The sequence below is a fragment of the Sabethes cyaneus genome, chromosome 1 (assembly GCF_943734655.1).
Source record: "Sabethes cyaneus chromosome 1, idSabCyanKW18_F2, whole genome shotgun sequence".
NCBI classification, from domain to species: Eukaryota; Metazoa; Arthropoda; class Insecta; order Diptera; family Culicidae; genus Sabethes; species Sabethes cyaneus.
In genome coordinates, this window is record NC_071353.1 from 127,756,676 (window position 1) to 127,780,780 (window position 24,105).

At 42.7% G+C, this 24,105-nt stretch overlaps 3 protein-coding genes across 3 annotated transcripts; all 3 read left to right on the forward strand.

Moving 5' to 3' along the window:
* Positions 1-2,814: 2,814 nt before the first annotated feature.
* LOC128732575 (uncharacterized) lies at positions 2,815-8,639 on the forward strand. The gene is made up of 5 exons (XM_053825853.1): positions 2,815-3,235; positions 3,330-3,472; positions 7,806-8,073; positions 8,136-8,461; positions 8,536-8,639. The coding sequence occupies exons 1-5, from the start codon at positions 2,819-2,821 to the stop codon at positions 8,585-8,587; spliced, it is 1,206 nt and encodes a 401-aa protein (XP_053681828.1). The 5' UTR covers positions 2,815-2,818; the 3' UTR covers positions 8,588-8,639.
* Positions 8,640-8,983: 344 nt separating this feature from the next.
* Positions 8,984-22,766, forward strand: LOC128746210 (uncharacterized). The gene is made up of 12 exons (XM_053843257.1): positions 8,984-9,139; positions 9,213-9,343; positions 9,404-9,527; positions 9,590-9,865; positions 20,490-20,798; positions 20,857-21,068; positions 21,234-21,393; positions 21,459-21,589; positions 21,661-21,784; positions 21,843-21,985; positions 22,050-22,443; positions 22,524-22,766. Exons 1-12 carry the CDS (start codon positions 8,984-8,986, stop codon positions 22,764-22,766), a joined length of 2,403 nt encoding a protein of 800 aa, XP_053699232.1.
* Positions 22,767-23,215: 449 nt separating this feature from the next.
* On the forward strand, positions 23,216-23,989 carry LOC128746176 (mitochondrial transcription rescue factor 1). The gene is made up of 2 exons (XM_053843219.1): positions 23,216-23,613; positions 23,679-23,989. Exons 1-2 carry the CDS (start codon positions 23,231-23,233, stop codon positions 23,941-23,943), a joined length of 648 nt encoding a protein of 215 aa, XP_053699194.1. The 5' UTR covers positions 23,216-23,230; the 3' UTR covers positions 23,944-23,989.
* The last annotated feature ends 116 nt before the right edge of the window (positions 23,990-24,105 follow it).

Consider the following 24,105-nt stretch of genomic DNA (forward strand, 5'->3'; position numbering starts at 1 on the left):
GTATTGTGCTGTGGTGTATACTCCTTGATCGAAGCGTCTTGTGGAGAGAAAAGTACGCTCGACTTCCAGCTTGAGTGCGTGGTTGGATCTCCTTAGTCGAATTTTTATTGGGAGTCACCAAAAATCCGAAATATATGAACTTATCAACCACTTCCAGGTCATCAGCGTCAATAGTCACTGTCCGTGGAAGACGAATGTTGTTTCCTCTGGAGCCTCTTCCTATCGTAAAATTTGGTTTTCAACGCATTGATTTATAACCCAATCCTCCTAGCCTCCGTTTTCGGTCTATGAATGAAGGTGGTTGAGGATTAGGACGAGGTTACTGAGGTGGCCAAGGACGACGTCTCGCAGTAGTGACGTGAATGTCCAGAACTGGTTCATGATGACTGGATTTAGCTGTTTGATAAATGAGAATTATCGTAAAGCCTTGGTTCATGAGCAACTGCCGAATTCGAATTGGTTTCTAATTAGGACACAGCACAATCAACATGTTTCCCAAGTAAGTCATGTCAGTTCGTCAGTGGTTATAGTATATCAACTGACGCATATGCACATGAATATGTATTCATCATGAACGTCCACTGAAATACAAAAAAATCCTCAGAGCTTTTCTTTAAGTAGAGGAAATGTAGTGACACTCCCTGCACAAACGTTTTCTACTCGGATATTAACATATTTGAGGACACACAGCAACATTTTATCAATGTAATAACGTCCGATGGAAAAAGAACCATGCGAGCAGCCACAGAGACTATTTTAAGGCAAGCTGTAATGACGGGCAATCATCTTGAAATATCACGATTCACGAAGTAAATCAAAATTCCACATTTCCTGTGCATCTCGAACCGAAAAAATCCAAAATGACTGCCTTGCAGTACTACTTATTAGATCGCAAACTAATATGATACATTTCAACATATTTTTTTAAAATGCCCAGGTAACCAATAAGCATTTCCAATGCAATTTAAAAGCAAGCCAACAAGCATTTAAGTTGCCTTAAATGCTACTTAAATGCTATTTTGACAAAATATGCGGCTACTTTACTCTTATAGTACTGACAATGCTTATTTGCCGCTAGTTACCAACAAGAAGAATTTAAATAGAATTGTGTATGCCAATTTACAACAGTTATGCAGTCAAAAAGCTGATAAACAACAACCTGCAGTATAAAACGCCAGGGATGCTAATAAACGACTGATTTACTGCTTATCTTAATGCTTATTGGTTACCTAGGTGTTAACTGTTGCTTTGATTTTTTTAAACAAATCGTCGATCGTCATATGGTCATATCACTTGCTTTACTGCAGTTACAAGTCATGGTTCGTGCCATCCGGAACTGGTTCCCATACAGGAACATTTCAACATCAGTAATTTATGTCACGCCGCATATTAAAGCCCAACGCGCTTAGCGATCATCTTATGTCTCTCAGAGGCCATATGGCTGAGTTCACTTGTATTATTATTTCTATTTATATACGCTTAAGTTTTGTGCATAATACTGTTAATTGGAGAAATGGAAAGTTTACTGGTAAATAAAGTTTGAGTTAATTGTTTTGCATCGAATGTTCTCTTTCATGCGATAGCTTTTGCAGGATACAGAACAGATTCGGAGAACAATCAAAAAGAGCAACACTATGTAAGCTTATACAATTCTAAAATAAAGTAAAATACATATCTATCATTGCATCAAAACGAACTGTACCTAATGATTGATGATCAATAACAGGGAATTGTAGAGATCTACTGACATCATTGAAACTTTACCTCAATGTTTACTTAGAGTTTACGGCTCATCAAACAACACATGCTTACCTACGTTCAAGCAAAATATATTGACCGAGGCAACATGTGATTAAATAGTTTTACAGAGAAGACAACTAAGACTGACCAGTCATTCAGTGACGTACAACTACGCGGACGGAAAATGCATGGAATTCACCCCACCGAAGGTCCGTTAAGTTCATTCAAAGTGGCAAATCTTCGAGTGGACAACCGTTGACTGCTATTCATAAATCACGTATCTAACCAGTCCCAAGCAGTCAATTAACCAGTTTCAGAAACCTTCAACTGTCTACTTCCGATCTGTTCAGCTATGGTCTTAGACACGAAATAATTACATTATGCAACACATAAAATTAGAAACAAGTTTTCACTCTCTTCCGTTTCGCTTCCCCAAGCAATTCTGCGCTACAATTAGATACTACGACGAGTATGGTTTAGGTAAATCACATTATCGATTACGAAGAAGACAACTATGAAGACCTTAACTTTGATACCAATTGCCACAGTTTTTCCTTTTTTTCTTCGCACTCGAACAGAATAGCGTGGTTCTGTCTCTACTGGAGTACAATTTAATTCCATAATTCAGACGAAGCCCCACCCCAGCGATGGAGCACAATTTAGCACTAATGTTTTAATTCATTGCTTCCTAATTAGCACCCTGGCTTAGTAGCTTTGCTCCTTGGCCCCCGGCTTGGCCGTCGCTCGCTACTTGTGCTGACCAAAACTCTTTACCATCATGTAACCCCTTCACACAGTATCAACAATAACTTCCCCCGAGCCCGGCCCGGCCCGCTCGCTCGTGGTAACTTTTAGCACGCCACACAAAAAATAAACCTCATTGATTGACGCGATTGATAGAAAAAAAAGAACGATCGACAAAAAATAACCCGTTCTCTACGGAACCTGCTGAAGCATTAGACTTGATCACCACCGATTGTTCAGTGTAACTTTTCCCTTCGTCCGATTCACACTAGCTCTTCAGCAATGTTCAGATCCGTTGAACCTGAAAGCTAGAAGGATTTATTAAAATAACAGGATGAGTGCCATCAGCAAATACTGGAACGAACTGACGACGGGGGTGGACTGCAGCACCCTGTCGCATCCGGGGAAGACATGCAGCGATCACATCCGGTATCAGTTGCGCGCTACAGTGTGGGGAAATATGCAGTTTTTCATACCGGTATCGATTCTACGACTGTTTTTGCTGGCCTACACGCGTAAAGCCGTTTCGTGGGAAATAGTGCGCCAGACTATATTCGAATTTAGCAGCATGGTAGCGAACGGGTGGATCGTTTCCAACAGCTGGAGTGCCGGGTTTTGTGCGATATATCACACCTTCGGGAGGCTCATCGATAACTACTCGATCTCGCTGCCGAGTCTGGCCGGAACGCTGGTTATGTTCTGGATGCCGTCGTACGTGCAGACCAGCCACTGTCGGGCGATTTTTAATGTGGTATGTCTTTTCGGTTAAAGGTTCAAGATGTGACGGTGTGATTTATAGGCCTGTAGGTAGAAGAAAAAAATAACTAAAGGTTGTGTTTTGAAAGTTTATAGAGTGCTGGATCAAATCTAGAGAACACCCAGTAATCGAATACGCAAGGGAATCGAGAGTGATCGGAACAGTGACGTTTATGCTTATCAGCGCACTTATCGGACACTATTCGATGAGAGCAAAAGCGGTTGAGTTTTGGTAAGTGAAAAGAAAATTGTATTTGATATACAATTGTAATAGATATCTATCAAACTGTGTATTTCTACTCAGAAATTTAACCTAATACTTTTCAATAAAATGTATTGCAAACCTAGCTGAGGTAAAAAAGGACTGCATTGCCTTCGGCTGGTGAAAAATAGCTTTATGCTAATGATCAATTATTATTTTTTCATTATTTGCGGTTGGTGAATCGGCCAAAGCAATATCAAAGTAGGTAGTTATTTTTGCAATTAATTTTTTTGCGTAATCATAACTATTGATCGTTCACTGGTCGGTTCGGTAATTACTTTGCGCGATTTGCTTAATAAATGATCGGTAATCACTTACTTAGGTGGCTTGCCGTCCTAAGATAAAGCCTGTTGAACAAAATTTCTCCATGTAACTCGGTTGAGGGCTACCGCTCTCCAATTCCTCGGACACCGAGTACTCTCCGCCAGATCTCGCTCCACCTGGTCTAACCATCTTGCTCGCTGCGCTCCTGGTCGTCTTGTTCCTACCGGATTTGAGGCGAACACCATCTTTGCAGGATAGTTGTCCGGCATTCTTGCAACATGCCCTGCCCATCGTATCCGTCCAGCTTTAGATACCTTCTGGATACTGGGTTCGCCATGGAGCTGAGCGAGTTCATGCTTCATCCGCCGACTCCATACTCCGTACTCCTGTACACCGCCGAAGATCGTTCTTAGCACTCGTCGTTCGAAAACTCCGAGCACTCGCAGGTCCACCTCGAGCATTGTCCATGTTTTATGCCCGTAGAGAACAACCGGTCTAATAAGCGTCTTGTACAGGGTGCACTTTGTACGGGGACTTAGTCTGCTCGACCGCAATTGCTTGTGAAGCCCACAGCGGGTTGACACAACGGGTCGGAGTGGTCAGTCTTGCTTGTGTATTTTCGGAAGTCCAACCGAACTGGAGAGTAAAAATATCTCACTGAGTATGTACCGCAGATACGTCGATGACTGTTTCTGTGTAGCATCCAATGAACATGTGAACGAAATTTTAAACACATTCAACAGCTTTCACAACAGATTGCAATTCACAATAGAGATTGAACAGAGTGGAAGCCTCAAGTTTCTCGACATGCTGCTGAAGAGAAATAATGATCGAATAGAGAAAACGTGGGCACCGAAACAGGAAGATGGAAGGTACCTCGATTTTGCTTCCCAAAGCCCGTATGCACACAAATGTAACACGGCTATAGCAATATTCGACAGAGCTTTAAAGCTATCCGATTGCCAAAATCGCCCTGCTGCGATTAAAATTACAAAAAACATCTTGCGCATCAACCATTACCCCACATGGTTTGTCCGGAAAATATTAGCAGATCGAGTACACAAACTCTATAACTCTCTGCAAGCGACTAAACAAACCACTAGTGAGGTAAGATACGTCTCCACCCCGTATATCCCTGGACTAAGCGAAAAATTAAAGAAGATCTTGCACAAACACAATACGGAATTAACGTTTAAACCGCAAGATAAAATTCGGAATCGGTTGTTTAGTAAACTTAAAGATCCCGTCCCACCAGGAAAGCAGAGAAATGTTGTATACTCGATACCATGTGGAACGGACGATGGAAAAGTCTACATCGGACAAACGGGAAGAAAGCTAGAAACCAGGGTAGCAGAACACAAAAATGATGCCAAAAAGGGTGAGGCGAAATCGGGACTCTCGCAGCATACAGTGGAGGAAGGACACCTCTTTGACTTCGCCAAAACTCGGGTTTTAGAACGAATAGAGAACCAGGAGACCAGAACAACAGCGGAAATGTTCCACATCAAAATCCTAGGTGATAGCAAAACCGTGAATCTACAGTGAGAATGCGGAACATTCAATGCTGCATACAACGGTCTAGTCCTAAAGCTTCGTCAGAGTAACAACAACAAGCCAGTTGGACGGAAGGAAAACCAGCCCACTGATGAAGGCTGAATAACTGATATGAATGTGGCGTAAATACTAGAAGAATGTAAGAGTTTTGTGATGTATGTTTTTTGTAAAAATTGTAAATCGCGAATTTGATTGTTGAAAAATACCTAAATAGCACATTTTAATGGTAATAAATATTTACAGGCGTCAGACGATAGCTGAAGAATAGTAGGCTGAAACGTTACGCGATATATTCATCAGTTTCATTATTTCACCGAAAATTTTTCAACTAAACCTGAAGATAGTGATTTTGCGGTGACTTAAAATCAAAGAACAGTGTTTACTATCCTGTCTGAGTGTTCGTAGAGTGTTTTCATAGGCACACGTTCGACTGTGTCATCTGTCACTAATACTTGTGTAAAATAAAAAGGTGATTCAAAGACTACGATAATCTAGTACATCCTACCGCCATTAGATTCCTCATTCCTCCTCCTCTGTTGGGTACTCTTACCACTGCGTCCAGTGTTTTGAACTATTGTGGTATGCCCCGTTTTATTATTTTACTATACGCTTCAAGCTTACCTATCACTACCTACCATATTCCAACGGTGATATTTACTCCGACAATGTCCTGTCGCAAGACCGGTAAGCTGGCTTAGATCTCTCGTATTGAGACTCAACAACTTTTGAGTAACACTCATACTCGACGTTATATATTGTTAGATTGTTTGAGCGAATGTACAGCCATCCTACTGGCCATAACTGTTCGGCTCTCCTTTTGTTTCAGTCCACCCTCCAGCACACAGTCAGAGATCAGGCAGAGTGAATCTCGACCCGTGAGTAAAGAGTTGGAGCCACATCTTCGTTTGTCGACTCACAACGAGTCGGCGTGTTGAGGATAGACGAGTATTAGGACCTCTGCTAGCGCATCGTTCAAGTCCTGCTCCTCTCTCACTCTCCTCTCCACCTTATTCGTTTCTTTGTTTTTCGGCAGAGAGAGCATGCACGGTAAGAAATCGTCCACTGCATCAGTGACCGGCTTGATGGAGCAAGGGCTAATTACTGTGGAGGGCGCCCTGGTACTCCACAGGCTTCGTTGCTGCGAGAGAATTTAAAGAACCCCTTTCACCATTCATCCCTCGGCACGGGTCCCGTCACATCTTGGATCAGGGGTTTATACATTCAAGTTTTTACATAATGGCCATGGATAACCGCTATTAAAACCTTTAAAACCTGCTTTAGTTCTTAGTAGTCTTACCTCCTACAAGAACCGTCTTACAGGCGGAGAGTTTACACTCAGCCTTCGCATGAGTGCTCCCTTCTCTGTCCGCATACGACCCTAGTTTCCACCGGTTGTTCGATTTCCACTAAGGAACGTATCCCGGATGGTACCACGAGGAGGCAGAGCTAGGAGTTGCTGAATAAGAGGCTGTGGAACTTCGTGGTAGTTCTGGAGCGCATTATTCAACCATTTACCATCCACCGCCAGTAGATGGTGCTGATGACATACTTTTTACCTTAGATTGTTAGAGGAATTAGATACGCCAGTCTTTGATTTCCTCATAAATGAGTAAAACATATGCCATCAGCCATCTACTGGCAGTAGGGTGTACTAGACTATCAAAGTCTTTGTTTCGCGTTCTCATTTTACGCAAGTGTTAGTGACAGATGATATAGTCAAACATGTGCCTATGAAAACGCTCTACGAACACTATGACAGGATAGTGAACACTGTTGCCGTCAGGTGTCACTTTACTGACGGTTGAATCTGCGAAGAGTGGCGATGGACAAATAGATTTGCTCTCTCTCTTCTTCTCCGACAAGCGACGAGTTTTTTCTACTTTTGCAGTACTTTGCTGCTTTGCTCTGCCCCCGAGTGAGCGTCAGTTTTGTTTCATCTTTCTTTTTCTGCCGGAGCACAACCAAATGCATGCTCTCAAGGTCAGGAGCAAATCGTTTCAGTCCATATAATTGTCTGACCGATATTCCCTTTGGCAGACAGAGCAAATGACGAGTAACATTTCCAAAGACCCAGTGTGCAAATTCGAGATTCTCTTTGTGTCTTCTCTCTTACGCTTATCACGGCGGCAAATGCACTTAAAGGCGTCTATTTTGCTTGAAACGGTTGCTGGCGTTATTGACTGGCTAATCCTTAAGAAAAATTGGGTTGAAATGCAGAAGAGAGGAGACGCAAAGAGAATCTCTCATTTGCACAGTGGACCTTTTGACATGTTGGTCGAGATAAAGTCTTTGGTCTCCAGTGTGCCAAAAAAAGATTATCTCTGCTTGTTGTTGTGCTCCTTCTGCGCAAGTTGAGTGGTTATAAGAGAAAACATTATTCAAGCATCATTAGGAAGAAGAGTAAACGGAACTGGATTTGCACCAATAATTTGCAATACTAAGTGATTACCACTACATATTACATATTACTTTGACACTTTTTCAGGTTCTTCGCACCGTTGAAAAAAGATCTCAACCTGCCCGGACACAGCACCCAGACAAACAAAGTATGTTACCATCGTGAAAGTTGCCGGACCTACATCCTGGATGGCATGAAAACCTGTTTCACCTTCGGTATGATTCTGGAGCTCGCTCGGAAGCTGTTAGCCTCGGCACCCAAAATCCGACAAAATCCGGCCACACTTTTGCGGGCGCTCTCACGGATGCGCTTTAAATTTGTCGCATTTTTAACCCTCTACAACGGACTGTTTCGGGTATGTCTACTTTCTAATTATACCTACTTATTCATGTCTCTAAATTTGTTTGTAATTCTCAGCTTGTAAACTGTCTATTGGCTCACCATCGGCGAAAAGTATCCGCATACGATAGCACTCTGGCCGGCCTGATCAGTGGATTGTCCTACTCGCTTTCGCCGAACTTCAACGTGTTCAACCTGGCAGTAGCCGCCATGGTACAAAACGCCTGGAACTACGTCAGTGAGAAGTACTCCCGACTGGAGTTAGTCAAGCAACTTAACCGGCTATCGTTCAGCTCGATCACCTGGATCATCCTGATGAACTACAATATGTACAGCAGGGCGTACTATCCGTACGCAATGTCCAAGTACGCACTTAAATTTACTGACCTGTGCTCCAGCGCTCAGTAAGTATTGGTGACCTCAATTTGCAATTTGCAATTGTTAGAATTTTAAACTAACCTTGTTCCCTTTTTCGTAGAGCACGCACGGCGTCGGAATGTTTAGCCAAATTATTCTTAAGTACAAGCTAAGATACTTCATTCCAAGTTTGATACATGACGGGCTGGTTCCAGTTGTTGAAATTACAGGTTGTGATAGCATAATGGGGTTTCTCCGTAGTAATTAGTAAAGTCTTAAAATTACAATAAAATATTTTAAAATAAACGTTCCAACTGTCATTTCAAAAACAACTAAAATCTCTAGCGTCCTGCTTAGGGACAAACCGCCACAACTAATCGAAGTCCATCGTTGCCGAGTTTCGTTGTTCTAAAAGTTGATGTTTTTGATAGCGATTTTCGACGACAAACACGCATGCAAATCTATGTACTTCCACAGGTGGGTCGTACGTAGCGCTGAAGGAAGGTTCCACGATCAGTTGTGCTACGCGTTCCGCTCGAACAAGGCAACTAGCAAACAGCAGAACAGGAATGGCCGAACTAAGCAAATACTTCTACGAGGCGACCGCCGGTAAGACCTGCCGTGACCTTTGCCATCCCGAGTACGCCTCCTGCTGGATTTCGTTCGTCGAAAGTGCGCGGCGCTTGCTACCGGGGAGCTTCAAACTGTATCTACCGTATCTGATGGTACAAAAGTTCAACCGCCTTTTTTCGGTGGAGGTGATTTGGGTTTACCAAAACGAAACGTTTTCTTTTTCAGATTCCCGCTATGATTAAGGGCGGTGGATACACACGGAAATATTGGCGGGATAGCATCCTGGGATACTTCGATGTGTCCTTTAAAACCTATCTGATTGCAATTAGCGGACTTACCATGCAGTGTTTGTTCTAGTAAGGATTGATTGCTTTTAACTTGTATGAATAATTAACTAATTTTAAATCGCTTTGTAGTAAATTTTTCGGTGAATTGCGCTTCTACTGGGTTATGGCCGCTCCGGGATTTTTCAGTACTGCACTCTCACCAAAGCTTGCCAAAGTGCATCTAAGACTGCAAGGCATTACCTATTTTAATATGGTAAGAATTTTGTAAAAAGGGGCCGTATTTGTTTGATAAAAGTTTACATATTTTGTCTTTAGATGATTGAAGTCATAATAAAGAAGAGTAAATATCGTCTACTGGAGGCGGTCCGGGATTCAAAGCTACTTGGAACGATCCTATTTATGATTTTTAACGCTAGAATTTTGGACATCCTGCAAAAAGTTTCGATTAATCATTTCTGGTTTGCCTATCCGGTGAAGATCAAGCAGGTGGATCGGAAATCGAAAGATGACAGTCGGGTGCTGGGCACACTCTTCCCTAGTGCCCACCAAGCCTGCTCCCACGAACGGTCTTGCGATGTTTACATTATAGATGTGAGTACATTGCTTCTATAAAATATTCATATTTTGTCATTCATACCTCTACAATGGGGGTAGGTAACTTAACTCGCGAATTTATAATTACACTTCCACTTTCACTGTTGGTCAAACTTGGTCAGCAAAGCTTTGCAGCTGGCACCTTTTTGTACGTAATAACACTTCTGAAACTGTGAAAGTCAATCATTAAGTGGGACCATTTAGAATAGTAAAAGAGGGCAAATAATTATTTCAGTACAATATTTAAAGATTGGGATGCCTAACAAAATAACAACAATTTGATTTATCTGTTTGACATAAATGACATAAAAAATTACAATTTTGCTCAATTTTTTTTTTTGCAATTGGAATTGATGGTGGAATGCTCCAGCTTGAAGCAAGTCGGCGAGACGCAATTGCTTGATTATAAAGTATTCAGAATGCGCGTGTCTGTAAAGGCATATAGTAAAAAAATTAAATGGAGCATTCTCGTCACTTTCACATCGATTTAAAATAAAACATTTTTTTGGGAAATTCTCATGCAAAGCTAAAGTTTTCTGAGCGGGAATAAGCTTTAAGATCACATCGACAAATGAATTAATAAATAGCATAATTTCAACACACCTCACTATCAGGACATCAATTATTTAGCCATGATATAAATCTAACTGCGTCTCTTAATGCCACATCTGGAGTTTTCAGCACAGACTATAGATATAACAACACGGCGCGGTAAGAGGCGACCATCTAGTTTAAATTCTAATAAATATTCTACTAAAGTAAGAACATTTACTTTAAACCTTACCTGAAATAGTTTTATTGGTTTCCCAGGATGTGGTCTCTAATCAAGCATTGGTCAAATTTTTTTTGAAAATTCTTAAAAATTGATACCTCTAATGCTCTTAATTGTACATCCAAATACAAGGCAACTTTAGTTGCTTCTTGGTAGGAAATCTCCTTTGCTATAAATGTGATCGTTCAACCAATACTGAGATAGTAGCCAATGAATAAGACGCTTCCAAAAAAAAATGTTTTTACTAAAGACAGAGATATGGCATCTAATATTAGGTGCGAACGAAAATAAAATTTTGAATAAGCTTAGCAGACAAAATGTTCAACAGCTTTGTCGTAACTAAATGACGGGATGACTCTGTTTTGATGGCATGACGCTGCATTCTGAATATTTTGACGCCACACTAAAGATGTTAGGAAACTTCGCCGATTTGCACATTTCATTTTTGATGTTCACTGTGTCCCCAAAACTAGTCATGTGTTGTGAGATCCATTTCTCTGGTATTCTTGAAGGCAAGTGGTGCAACCAAACATTGATCCTGCTATCTTCAGTGTGGAACCGGATTTTGTGCGGTTTGTTATCAATGGTTGTCTCTCACTTCATTACTAGTGTTTTCAAACTCCTCTGTAAATCCGTTAAAGTTTTAAACTTTTGACAAATACTATCAGATAAACAGCTGTATACAGTGTATGACGTTAACTTCACAAGTTCTACTCAGTAATTGTTACCTGCTGCAAAATTTTTCTTCGCAAAATGTTTCCTGCAATAAAATAGTATTCGGTAGTCACGCCATCATCTGACAGGCTGAGAATTTCACGCATATGGCAGATACGTTCCTTTTTCGAGGTCCAATAGCTTAATTACCTTGAACCGCCGCAGAAAAAAAACACTACTGTCAGCATAAGCATTACATTTCAAAACATTGAACTTTATTACTGAATTCGCATTAGTTGTTGCAGTTTTGACGTAGGACTACGGCAAGTTTTGAGATAGGGTGTCATTCCAAAAAATCGAAAAATGCGAGCGTCACGACAAATGATAGGTTTTGAGCGCTAATAGCTCAGCGCTTTTCCGATCGATTTTCAATATTCTTACACCAATCGATTGAAAAATCTTCTAAAAATTGACCCAAATGAAGAAAGGTATGAATTATTGGTGTCGAACTATTGAAAAATTGAAAATAATGAACCTATGTTTTACCTAAATTCTCGCTTCGTGATTGGTTGTTGGAAATGATGTCATCTAAGTAGAAACGCGTTTTCACGCTTCTACTTATAATTCAGTCAATTTTCAATAGATTTCCAAGATATTTACACCAATTGACTGGAAAATCGATTGAAAATACAGAAACCTGTTGATTTTCAATGCGCGTCATTGAAAAATTGAAATATTTTCACATTTTTGCCTTCCCTCGTCAGTGCTTCCCTAGCACGGATGACAGAAATATATACGATATAAGCTATGGGTTAAGCTTCCTTGTTGTGTTGTTGTTGTTGTTGTTAATTGACCTAACGTCTAATGACAAGGCCTGCGCAGTATAATTTCTCCATCTGTTTCGGTCCATGGCAACTGATCTCCAGTTCCGCGGGCACCCAGTGCTCGCCAGATCTCGCTCCACCTGGTCTTGCCACCTCGCTCGGTGTGCCCCTCTTCGTCTTGTTCCTACCGGATTTGATGCGAAAACCATTTTTGCAGGATAGTTGTCCGGCATTCTAGCAACATGTCCTGCCCAACGTATCCGTCCAGCTTTAACCACTTTCTGAATACTTGGTTCGCCGTAGAGACGCGCGAGCTCGTGGTTCATTCTTCGCCTCCATACACCGTTCTCTTGCACTCCGCCAAAGATGGTTCTTAGCACCCGCCGTTCGAAAACTCCGAGTGCTCGTAGGTCCTCTTCTAGCAATGTCCACGTTTCGTGCCCGTAGAGGACAACCGGTCTAATTAGCGTTTTGTACAGTGTGCACTTTGTACGGGGGCTCAGATTGTTCCACCGCAAGTGTTTGTGGAGTCCGTAGTAGGCCCGACTTCCGCTGATAATACGTCTTTTAATCTCACGGCTGGTATTGTTGTCCTCTGTTGCCAGCGAGCCAAGGTATACGAACTCGTCGACTACCTCGAACTCATCCCCGTCGATTTCCACGGTGCGGCCCAAGCGAGCCCTGTCGCGCTCGGTCCCGCCCGCCAGCATATACTTCGTTTTAGACGTATTTATCTGCAATCCAATCTTCTCTGCTTCGCGTTTCAGTCTGGTGTACTGATCTTCCACCGCCTCAAATGTTCTGCCGACAGCATCCACGTCGTCAGCAAAGCAGATAAATTGACTGGATTTATTGAAAATCGTGCCCCGCATTTCGATCGCCGCTCGCCTTATAACACCTTCAAGCGCAATGTTGAATAGCAGGCAGGAAAGACCATCTCCTTGTCGAAGTCCCCTGCGAGATTCGAATGGGTCCGACAATCCACCCGAGATTCTCACACAGCACTGGATCCCATCCATCGTAGCCATGATAAGTCTAGTAAGCTTACCCGGAAAGCCGTTTTTGTCCAAAATTTTCCATAGCTCTTGTCGGTTTACGCTATCATATGCGGCTTTGAAATCGATGAACAGGTGGTGCGTGGGGACTCGGAATTCGCGGCACTTCTGGAGGATCTGCCGCAGGGTGAAGATTTGGTCTGTTGTAGACCGACCCTCCATGAAGCCGGCCTGGTAACTTCCCACAAATCTATTGGCTATTGGCGATAGTCGATGAAAGAGGACTTGGGACAGCACTTTGTAGGCGGCATTCAGGATAGTGATGGCTCGGTAGTTCTCACAATCCAGCTTATCACCTTTCTTGTAGATAGGGCAGATAACCCCGTCTTTCCACTCCTCCGGTAGTCGTTCCGTATCCCAAATCTTGACAATCAATTGATGCAGACAGCCGGCCAACTTGTCCGGGCCCATTTTAATAAGTTCCGCTCCAATGCCATCCTTTCCCGCTGCTTTGTTGTTCTTCAGCCGCTGGATGGCTTCTTTAACTTCCCTTATCGATGGGGGTGGCACATCTTCGTCGCTTGCTGCACCAATGTGGTCACTTCCTCCGCTATCATGGTCTTCCGCCTGCACGCCATTCAGGTGTTCATCGTAGTGCTGCTTCCACCTTTCGATCACCGCACGGTCATCAGTCAAGATACCTCCATCTTTATCTCTGCACATTTCGGCCCGCGGTACGAAGCCTTTGCGAGATCCGTTGAGTTTCTGATAGAACTTCCGTGTGTCGTGAAAGCGGTACAGCTGTTCAAGTTCTTCGCACTCCTTCTCCTCTTGGTGGCGCTTCTTTTCCTTGAAGAGTCGGGTTTGCTGCCTCCGCTTCTGTTTGTATCGCTCCACATTCTGACGGGTGGCTCTACGCAGCATTTGTACCCGCGCTGCGTTCTTCTCATCCAATATCTGCTGGCATTCCTCGTCAAACCATTCGTTACGTCGATTCGGTGCCACACTGCCTAGGACGTTCTCCGCTACGCTGTTAATGGCTGTTTTCACGGCATTCCAACAGTCTTCAAGAGGGGCTTCATCCAGCTCTCCCTCTTCCGGCAGCGCGGTTTCGAGAGATAACGCGTAGTTTTCGGCGACCTCTGGTTGCTTCAGTCGCGCTAGATTATACCGTGGCGGACGGCGGTATCGTATGTTGTTCACAACAGATAGTTTTTGACGTATCCTTACCATCACTAGGTAGTGATCCGAATCAATGTTAGCGCCCGGATAGGTTCTGACGTCGATAATGTCTGAGAAGTGCCGACCATCTATCAGAACGTGGTCGATTTGTGATTCTGTCTGGTTGGGTGATCTCCAGGTGTACCGATGGTAGAGGTTATGCTGGAAGAAGGTACTACGTATGGCCATGTTCTTGGAGGCGGCGAAGTCGACAAGTCTTAGGCCGTTTTCGTTCGTTTGCGGGTGAGCGCTGAACCGTCCAATCACCGGTTTGAATTCCTCCTCCTGACCAACCTGAGCATTACAGTCCCCGATGATAATTTTGACATCATGTCTTGGGCAGCGGTCGTATTCACGCTCCAACTGCGCGTAGAATTCGTCTTTGTCATCATCGGTACTTCCGAGGTGAGGGCTGTGCACGTTAATTATGCTTATATTGAAGAATCGGCCCTTGATTCTTAATCTGCACATTCGGGGGTTGATCGGCCACCACCCGATCACCCGCTTCTGCATCTCGCCCATCACTATAAAAGCTGTGCCCAGCTCGTGTGTATTGCCGCAGCTCTGGTAGATGGTATGACCATCTCTATACGTACGTACCATCGTTCCTTTCCAGCATACCTCCTGCAGCGCTACGATGTCGAACTTGCGGCTCTTCACTTCTTTAGAAAGCACGTGGGTACTTCCGAGGAAATTTAGAGACCGACAGTTCCATGTTCCTAATTTCCAATCGTTAATCCGTTTTCGTCGCCTGGGTCTTTGCCGATTGTTCCGATTAGAGTTATTATTATTACTTACGGAGTCCATTGCCTTGGTTTTTTTAGTGGTTCAGGCTTGCAAAGCCCGCAACCAACCCCACAGTATCGCCGGAGGGCCAACGTAGCTCGAAGGAGCCCTCCTCCCCTGTCAGCATACGACCTTGGTTTCCACCGGGGTTGGTTACCCGATCTCCACCCGAGGTTGCTCGTATCCCGGCTGGTACCACGAGGAGGTTGGGGTAGGAGTTGCTAGGTAAGAGGCTGTGAACCACTGTGGGGTCTATTTTATGCCCAGTGCACAAGGCACCGATGGTACGCATTACCAAGCCATTTACCAGCCAGTTAAGCTTCCTTATGATTGTATTTAATTTACGCCCTAAAGAATCCGATCGAAAATTGTTGAGCTTCAGCTGTTGCTGCTTCCCACAGATAAGGCAACGAAGACATGCAAATTCACCAAGCGAGGTGTTGGAGCTGGATCACTCGTTTCGCTGCCGTGAAGGAATATCTGGCTGCTGAAGTTCTGGAATTGGCAGGAAATATGCTGCTCGCGACAACGAAACGATCAGAATTATCGTCACTTGCAGCTAGCCATCCGCAACAACAAAGAGTTGATCAAATTGCTGTCCCGTGTCACCACTGCGCAGAGAAGTGTCTTTTCGAACATCCAAGCTGCTTTGTTGCTGCTCAAGAAGACGGAAAAGAAGGCTTAAATTTCCAACACATCACGTCGACAAAATGTTCTTTTAAGGGGAAACCGAAAGTGGCTCAAAGATGGCTGGGTAAAAGACTACCATTCGAAGCATGTATTGTTTTGTGCCTTAAAAATGCATCTGTATTGGCAGAGCACGCTTTCGCCACGTAATCAGTGCTTCCAGCGCTGTTATAATTTCCTAGAACTTGTAATTCAATTTATCGATCTGTTATGTCTCAATAAACGCTCAGCAAAACATAAATGCTAATGGAAAATAAATTTAATTGATCATATAGATCATTAAGTGTTCATAAAACGTATAATCTGGAATTAGTTAATAGATATTTGGTTGCGCACATATTTCGTTGAACTAGCGATTTCCGGAAAAGCAGCAACACAGTATCAAACTTTCGTCACATCAATGAGCTTTTAAAGAGCTTTCAACTTTCGCCGCATCGATGAGCTTAGAGTGAAGTAAACAAACAAAACGCAAACGCAGGAATCAAAAACGCAATTCGATACAAGCGGAATTATTAAACATCCTAGTGATCCTACGCATTATTCAGTTGCTGCTGTTAATTTTGATTGAATCGGAATGCCTTGATAAAGAAAACAAACCCTTTTTCGCGATGTTTGTAGTCAGTGCGGTTGGCTGCGGATCAGCTGTTTATGTTTGCAAGCTCCGCTATTTGACATATATTACCAATACTGATACAATATTCAAATAAACGTTTAGGTTTTTGACGAACACATGAGATGTACAGTACAGTGTTTGTCGCACTAACACAATAACGTTAGCCACTTTCGGTTCCGCCTTAAGAACAAAACATAATGTTCATGAAGATTTGAGGAATTTTCGCTCACTGATTTGAATTCTATTTAATATAAATTGATTCTAATTGTTCGCTTCTTATCAAATAATTTTAACCGATCACCTCTCGCGCTTTTGTTTGCTTGTTGCTGGTGGTTAAGAAGTTGGTCGTCTCGCAGCCAAGAAATATTCCAGTTCCAAGTAAATGTGTTCGGTCCAGCGTCAAAATGAACGAAACCATGGGTTTAATAAAATGAAAGAATTTTAGACGAGACACTCGCGATAATTCCATCGTCCAATCAAAAACCACTCATTTTTCAAAAAAACATGTTTCGCAACATGGCCACACCGCGGCGCGCAAGTGTTGCTTTGAGTTTTCAGTTTCAAACCATTCAAATGTACAAAACCCTACAGCATAAAACCCTGCAAATGCAAGCTACTCCACAACATGCATAACAGAGGGTGCTAGAGTGCAAGCAAAATGTGCAGGACGATGGTTTTTAAAGGATTTTCTTCTAAGTGTCATGTCAGTTCGTCAGTGGTAACATCTTTTGCATCTTCATATAAGAATTTGTTCGTTCTTCAAAGAACGGTTTTCAGTAATTGATGAAACCTAGGAAACTTGGAACTTAGAGCTTTTCACTCGGTTTCCTTTAGCAACACAAATTTATCCACCACCAATGCTACAGTAATAATACGTAGCGTAATTTTCCTTTGGCAGTAAAAGGCGAACGGCTCACTGGTAACTTTACTCTTTTGTTCAGACTGAAATTGAAATGCTCTATTTTATTTTACGTACATGATAGAATGAAGGACCATGAAAAACAGGTGTGGCCGATTCTTGTCGCTTGCTCTGGTACATAACACGAGGTAAGCCGGCGAACAGCATTATTCAAATGCTAGCTGAGCTACTGCCAACATCGTTTGCCAGGGCAAACGAAAGTCACGCTCGACTCGTGCACTTTTGCAGTGTGTATGCAGTGCAGTGTGTTGGAGCACTCGTTTCGCTGCCGTGATGAAATATCTGGCTGCTAAAGTTCTGGAATTGGCAGGAAATGTGCTGCACGCGACAACAAAACGACCAGAAGCATGCCACGTCACTTGCAGCTGGCCACTTGGAGTGGTATTTCATCGTGATTCAGGACCATACACGAACGGCTTCGTTAATCGCATAGCTGCTGAAGCTTTCCGGCTGGTCCGTTGCAACAAGCCGTACCTGGTTAGCGGTTATCGGCACTCCAATTTACCGAACAGAGAATTACGTTAAGTGCGTTAGTGCAAGTTTATTGCAAGCTGGAGTTATGATAATCAAACAATCGGTCCTTTCAAGGGCCACACAACGATTGAAGAGTTTATTATATTTCTTGCCCAGTTAATACCATAATAACACAGGCAACGAGGGAAAAGTTGAATTTTCGCCATTGCGGACGACCAACAAATGACGGAAATAAGTTTTCTGGTCACGGGCGACATTTTCTGCGACTACCAAAACGTCTGCAGGTTGTAAATGCTTTATCAGTGTTCTTTTGTAAGCCGCAGAAAAGTTGCGCAAAACTTTCAACTTCTTGAAAACTCGCGCGTACCGTCTACCGATTACCAGAGGAAAAGCACTATTCAACGTAGAAACATATAAAAACTTATTTACTGTTTGGTTTAGTTACTGACTTGGTTTCGTTTTAATAAAGTATATTCAATCAATTAATTGATTTAACTCCAAAATCGGTTGAGGATTGAATATATGCAATGTTTCTACTTTGATAAACGTTACGTATGTAGCTTGTATACATGAAGAATCATATTGTTACATACATGGATACATCCTACTATCGCTACAAAGAGACTTACGTGGTCCTACGTCACCTATACGGTATTGTCTTGTGCACAACCCCTCTGATTTTTTTTTGAAACGATGGTTCTACAATTGATGAAGGGACGGTAAGGGAAAGTAATGAAGAAGGATTTTTTGGGAATGGAGGGGAAAGAGTGGAAAGGAAGGGGGGGGTAATAGGTAGCTACGCTTAACAAGTTGTCTTTGTGACTCCTACCTTTTGTCCAATGCTGGAAGGTGCATGGGTCGAACCAAGCTATAATCTGAGATTATAACCGGATTTGAACCCACAACACCCGCCAGGGCAGATGATCGTCTTTTATGATGCAGTGATTGCAGAACCCAGTCCTCACAGTTGGCCTCGAGGTATGATGCTGGTCTAATAATCCAGTCGTCGTATGTTCGAATCTCGGCTGGGAGAGGCTGTTAGAGTCCAAAGGATTCTAGCAACTGGCCCTGCAATTGTCCTGTACTCTAACAGCTGGCTGCGAAGTCTGTCGTATAAAAAAAGAATGTCAAGTTCCGATAACGGAATGTAGCACCTAGGCTTTGCTTTGATTGCAGAACCAGCCTTTCATCTCCAATATACCGATCTCGTCGCTGATCGCCTGCCACTTGATCACACGACCTTGTAACACGATGAAACTCGTTTGTTATGTCACCATTAAATTACGAAAAAAATTGAATGGAAAGCGTTTAATTTTTTCTGCTAAATACGAATAAATTAAATTGCTTTGTAGTCATTTTGAAAGAAACTTACTGCACCACGTGATAAATACACTACTATTATTGCATGTAGTATAAAAGAAAAGGTCCAACATGGGAACCATAGGCAACCCCCGAAGTTGTTTGAAAAGGGTTGGATACAGATGCATTGCACTGACCACTGTAATAGGATTTCTGTACACTCAATTAGTTTTTTTACACGGTTTGTTTTTTCAACGGGGAAACTTAAGGACCATTGATTTATTTCTCAACACATTTGGGACCGACCCAGCATTCGTCACGTAGTTTCCCAGGTAACCAATAAGCTTTTCCAATGCAAGTTAAAAGCAAGCCAATAAGCATTTAAGTTGCCTTAAATGCTACTTAAATGCTATTTTGGCAAAATATGCGGCTATTTTACTGCTAGCCCTCTTATAGTGCTGACAATGCTTATTTGCAACTAGTTACCAACAAGAAGAATTTAAATAGAATTGTGCTTGCCAATTTACAACAGTTATGCAGTCACAAAGCTGATAAACAACAACATGCAGTATAAAACACCAGGGATGCTAATAAACGACTGATTTACTGCTTATTTTAATGCTTATTGGTTACCTGGGTTGTAAGTTGCACCGTTGTTGAGTAATCGAAAAAAACAAACCGTGTAAAAAACTTTAGTGTAATGGTTATTACATTTCCGACAAAACACAAAACCTTGTAGCTAATCTTTCCAAAAAAAAAAAGAAAATGAATTCGTCCACGTGTCGATAAACAAAAAAACGGCTTGGAACAAAAAAAATGAGCAAAGAAAATCAATTCTCTTAATTGAGGTATAGAATGTGCAGTATTATATAATTTAGCTTTATGCTCATTATGGGCTATTCTGTAAGTAACGTCGAGTGTCACTTTACTCGACTAACCCACTTTTGGTATTATGCAAGTCGCATTCGACACGATTTCATTGAGTAGGTCGCTTGGTTCAACCACCAAAAAGCTGGTGACTCAGCTGTCAGCTAACGATGAGCGACTTTGTTTTATTTTGGTCATGCATCAAGCCGCTATTCTGTCCGTTCTCCCCGCGCTTGATACTCGACAGTGGCGGAATCGAGTCGAGTTGCTCGATATGACTTACAAAATAGGGCCCTACATCTCAACTAAAGTGGAATAGAGCAGGTCGGACTTCAGGTCTGAAATTAAACCTAATTAGCTGTATTAAAACCGTTATAACTACAAGTGTGACCACAATCACGTTAAAATAATAAAATTCACAGCTCATCGATAATGAATACCATGCTAAACGAGCTCAACTTGACAGCGCAACTTAGATAACAGCAACTAATAGGACTATCTTTTCCACAGGGCTTCCTGAAGTACTCCCTCACGGGATTGATCATTGAAGTCGCTAAAGCCTTCTTCAACAAATTCCCGGTGCTGGTCAAGGAACCGCACAACTTTTGCTCGGAATTCCGCCGCGTTCTCAGCACGAAGCTGATGTACTTTCTGGGAATCTACATTGGCAGCTATCGATTGCTGGCATGTCTCTTTAGTCGGCACTTCGGAGAAGATCGCCCCCTCTGCAACCAACTTGCTGGCTTCTTCGGTGGTCTGTCCTATCTACTCTATCCCAGGTACCAGGTTCTTACGTTGGCTTTCACCAAGTTTATCGAGGTAAAATTACAAAGATATTTAGTAAAGAGCTTAATGCTTAATTGTCGATCTATTACAGGTTTCGTGGGAGTACTATTTTAAAACTGCCAAGAACATTCCCCACTGGATTCGGCAGTTGGATCGACTACCGTGGCTCCGTATCGTCTACGTGCTCTCCGTAACCTATATGTACCACACGCTGGTCTTCTATCCCCATCTGTCGCCCTCGTTCAACAGCAAAGCAATCAACTACTGCTCGGACAACCGCGTCGAACGGCTGAAGCGACGTCTGCTCGGCTGGATGCTACAGAACGAATGGAATAAAGCCTGAGCTGAATTGAAATATGGAAATAAATTATTATTATTTTTGTACTAAACCCGACTTCGGCTCGGGCCCTGGGTAAAATGCTTTCGCCGGCAGTTTATTTAGTTTCTCGTGAACTTCCCTTCGCACAGCAGCATGTCTTCGCTCAGTAAGTGTTTCTACGAAGCTTCGGCCGGCAAGACCTGTCGCGACCTTTGGCACCCGCAGTTCGATAGCTGTTGGCACTACATTTTCGACCTGTGGAAACGAATCATGCCGGGCAGCTTTAAGCTGTACATTCCGCTGCTGGTTGTTAGTATCGTTATTATAGTGTTATAAAAATTGAGTGATTACAGAAAAAAATTAATTTTGTTTAGCTGCCACCTTTGGTGAAATCGGATGGAGTGACCGGGGCGTACCTTGTGAATCACTTTCTCGAATACGTCTACATCTCGATTGCGACCTATGTGCAGGCAGCACTGTCACTAACCTTTCAATGTGGCTTTTCGTGAGTATCCAATCCGACTGTGTTAATCTGACCTATAAAAGATTAATTGTTCTGAACTTTGAACATGATAGAAATTTGTTCGGTTACCTCAACTACTGGTGCGTCATGTTCTGGCCGTGTTTGCTGGGTGTCGCTATTGGACCGAAGCTGCCTGCCCAGCATCTTCGGTTGCAAGGCATTACTTTCTTTAACATGGTCTGTATTGAGTTGTAAAAAGTGTTTTCATTCCAATGCAAGTTTCTGCTTTTCTTAGATGGTTGAAACGATGATTCGTAAAAGCCGCGTTGGTGTCGTTCAATATCTTAGAAGCTCGCGACTGTTCGGAACTTTCAGTTTCATGATTCTTAGTGCAATCATAATGACACAACTACACTCTGGTGTTGTTAAACAATTCTGGTATAATGACAACCGGATTTGTTAACCAAGATTCAAGAATTTAAAGTTGGGTCGTTGTTTACAGGTTGATTAACCCACCGGAACCCAATGGTACCGAGGCAGGGCGCTGCTCGCACAAACGCTCCTGCCGGCACTTCCTTCTGGATGGAATGGTGAAATATGCCATCGTCGGATTCATCCTCGAATCCGTTCGAGCATTGATCACCAAATTTTCGCTACTGATGACCGATCGATCGGCATTTCTGCCGGAGTTCATAGCGCTCTGCAGCACCAAACTGGGACTGTTTCTGGCGTTCTACGTTGGCATCTATCGGGCGACGTGCTGTCTGCTGACGCGTCATCAGCTAAACCATACCAGTCCGTTGCAGTCCACGACGGCTGGATTCCTGGCCGGCTGTGCCTACTGGATTTACCCGAAGTACCAGGTTTACACGCTTGGGATTACCAAGGCTATTGAGGTATGTAAATGAAATGTTAATATAAAATTAATGACAATTTTTTAACCTTAACAAGTTCTAAATTTATATATTTATTATAGATATCCTGGGAGTACTGGATGAAAACAGGTCAAAACATTCCTACTTTTGTGAAACGATTGAACCGGTTGCCCTTCGTGTTCCTGGCGCAAATGATTTCGTTTGGATATCTTGGTCACATCTATGCCTTTCATCCGCATCTTTCGCCCTCGTTCCATATTAAGGCAATGAATTTTTGTTCGAAAAACCTCACGCTAGGAATGCGCCGAAGGATCATGGCGTGGATTATAGGCCACGGTGTATAAGATTCCCCTTTTAAAATAATTCAATCAATGGATTGGGATTAGGCAAACATTGAACACTTTTTTCAACATATTTAATTTTGTAAACTGTTGTGAATAAAAATAATAACTGAATCTTTGTTCAGGATAATTTTTACCGTCAGACAGACACAAGTTTATCTCTTTATCCCTACCAACATGTGATTGCCAAGCAAGCCCGCAATGAAAGCAGCAGTCAAACTGATCAAACGTTACTGACATGTAACGCCATCACTGTTACTTACCGTATGTGAAGGACATAACGTCGCACGCGGAAGCTTAAAAGCGAAGCAAGCGGGTTGCACTAGCAGCGCCATCTCTCTGATGAACACGCAATCCTAAGGATAAACAAAAACAGCTGACATAATATCGATGTGCCTGTGTCGTGTCTTCATACGAACTGTCAAAATAGTGTTTTGGTTTTGCTCATTTTAAACCTTTGTGATATAATGTCGCTTATAATTAAAAATCGTTTAAATCAAAGCGTTTTTAGACTTTTAAAAACATACCTTCCTCAAGCATCGTACTGCTCCCTGGAAAGGACATCCCGGTATTTAAACTCACACGAAGAAGTTCCTGTTAGGGCGCCTACCACAGCGCTGCACAACCATTGCTACACCGTCCAGCAAGTGCGATGGAAATCGAAAAAATCAAACCGGAAGGATCGCAGCCAACGGGCGAAAGATGACGACGATGATGAAGACTCCGATGAGGATCGGCAGGATGATTTCGAAGAACTGGCAAATGACAAGCACACGAGGCTAATCAAAATCAGCCTGCCCTCTATGAGGGCCGATTTGGTTGTTAAGGCCGGACTGGGAATTGCTAGAAAGTAAGTCGAAAATATGGCTTTCTTTCTACCTACTAATCATTAACATTATTGAACTATTCACACAGCAAAGTGGATGCGTTGTTTTACGACAGCAACATTCGCGTCAACGGGCAAAAGCTGCTGAAGAAAAGTACCATGCTGGATGCCGGTGACGAGGTTGACGTCGTAAAGGGTGTCAGCCCTACCAATCCGGATCATCTGATTGTATCCCGCGTGGAAATCCTCGATGTTACGCCCAAAATCGAAACCATTTCCGTCGTCATGCGGCGACACAAGTCGCTGATCATTGAAAACTACGAGTCGGACTCGGTCAACACCGGTGATAAGTAAGCGAATAGCATCTTGTTCTTAGTGAGGATATACAGTTTATTGTCGAATAAAGAATATGTAAAATAGTTCGGTTTTCACCTTTCATCTGTTGTGGTATTTCATTTCTGGAAAGCTTACGCTTTCATTAAAACTATACATGTATATTTACCTTTCGGTTAGGAT

Coding starts and splice junctions, on each gene's coding strand:
- LOC128732575 (XM_053825853.1), top strand. CDS start 2,819: ATGAGTGCCATCAGCAAATACTGGAACGAACTGACGACGGGGGTGGAC. Junction 3,473..7,805: donor GCAAAAGCGGTTGAGTTTTG/GTAAGTGAAAAG, acceptor ACACTTTTTCAG/GTTCTTCGCACCGTTGAAAA. Junction 8,462..8,535: donor GACCTGTGCTCCAGCGCTCA/GTAAGTATTGGT, acceptor CCTTTTTCGTAG/AGCACGCACGGCGTCGGAAT.
- LOC128746210 (XM_053843257.1), top strand. CDS start 8,984: ATGGCCGAACTAAGCAAATACTTCTACGAGGCGACCGCCGGTAAGACC. Junction 9,140..9,212: donor TGTATCTACCGTATCTGATG/GTACAAAAGTTC, acceptor TTTCTTTTTCAG/ATTCCCGCTATGATTAAGGG. Junction 9,528..9,589: donor GCATTACCTATTTTAATATG/GTAAGAATTTTG, acceptor TTTTGTCTTTAG/ATGATTGAAGTCATAATAAA.
- LOC128746176 (XM_053843219.1), top strand. CDS start 23,231: ATGTCGCTTATAATTAAAAATCGTTTAAATCAAAGCGTTTTTAGACTT. Junction 23,614..23,678: donor GGACTGGGAATTGCTAGAAA/GTAAGTCGAAAA, acceptor CTATTCACACAG/CAAAGTGGATGCGTTGTTTT.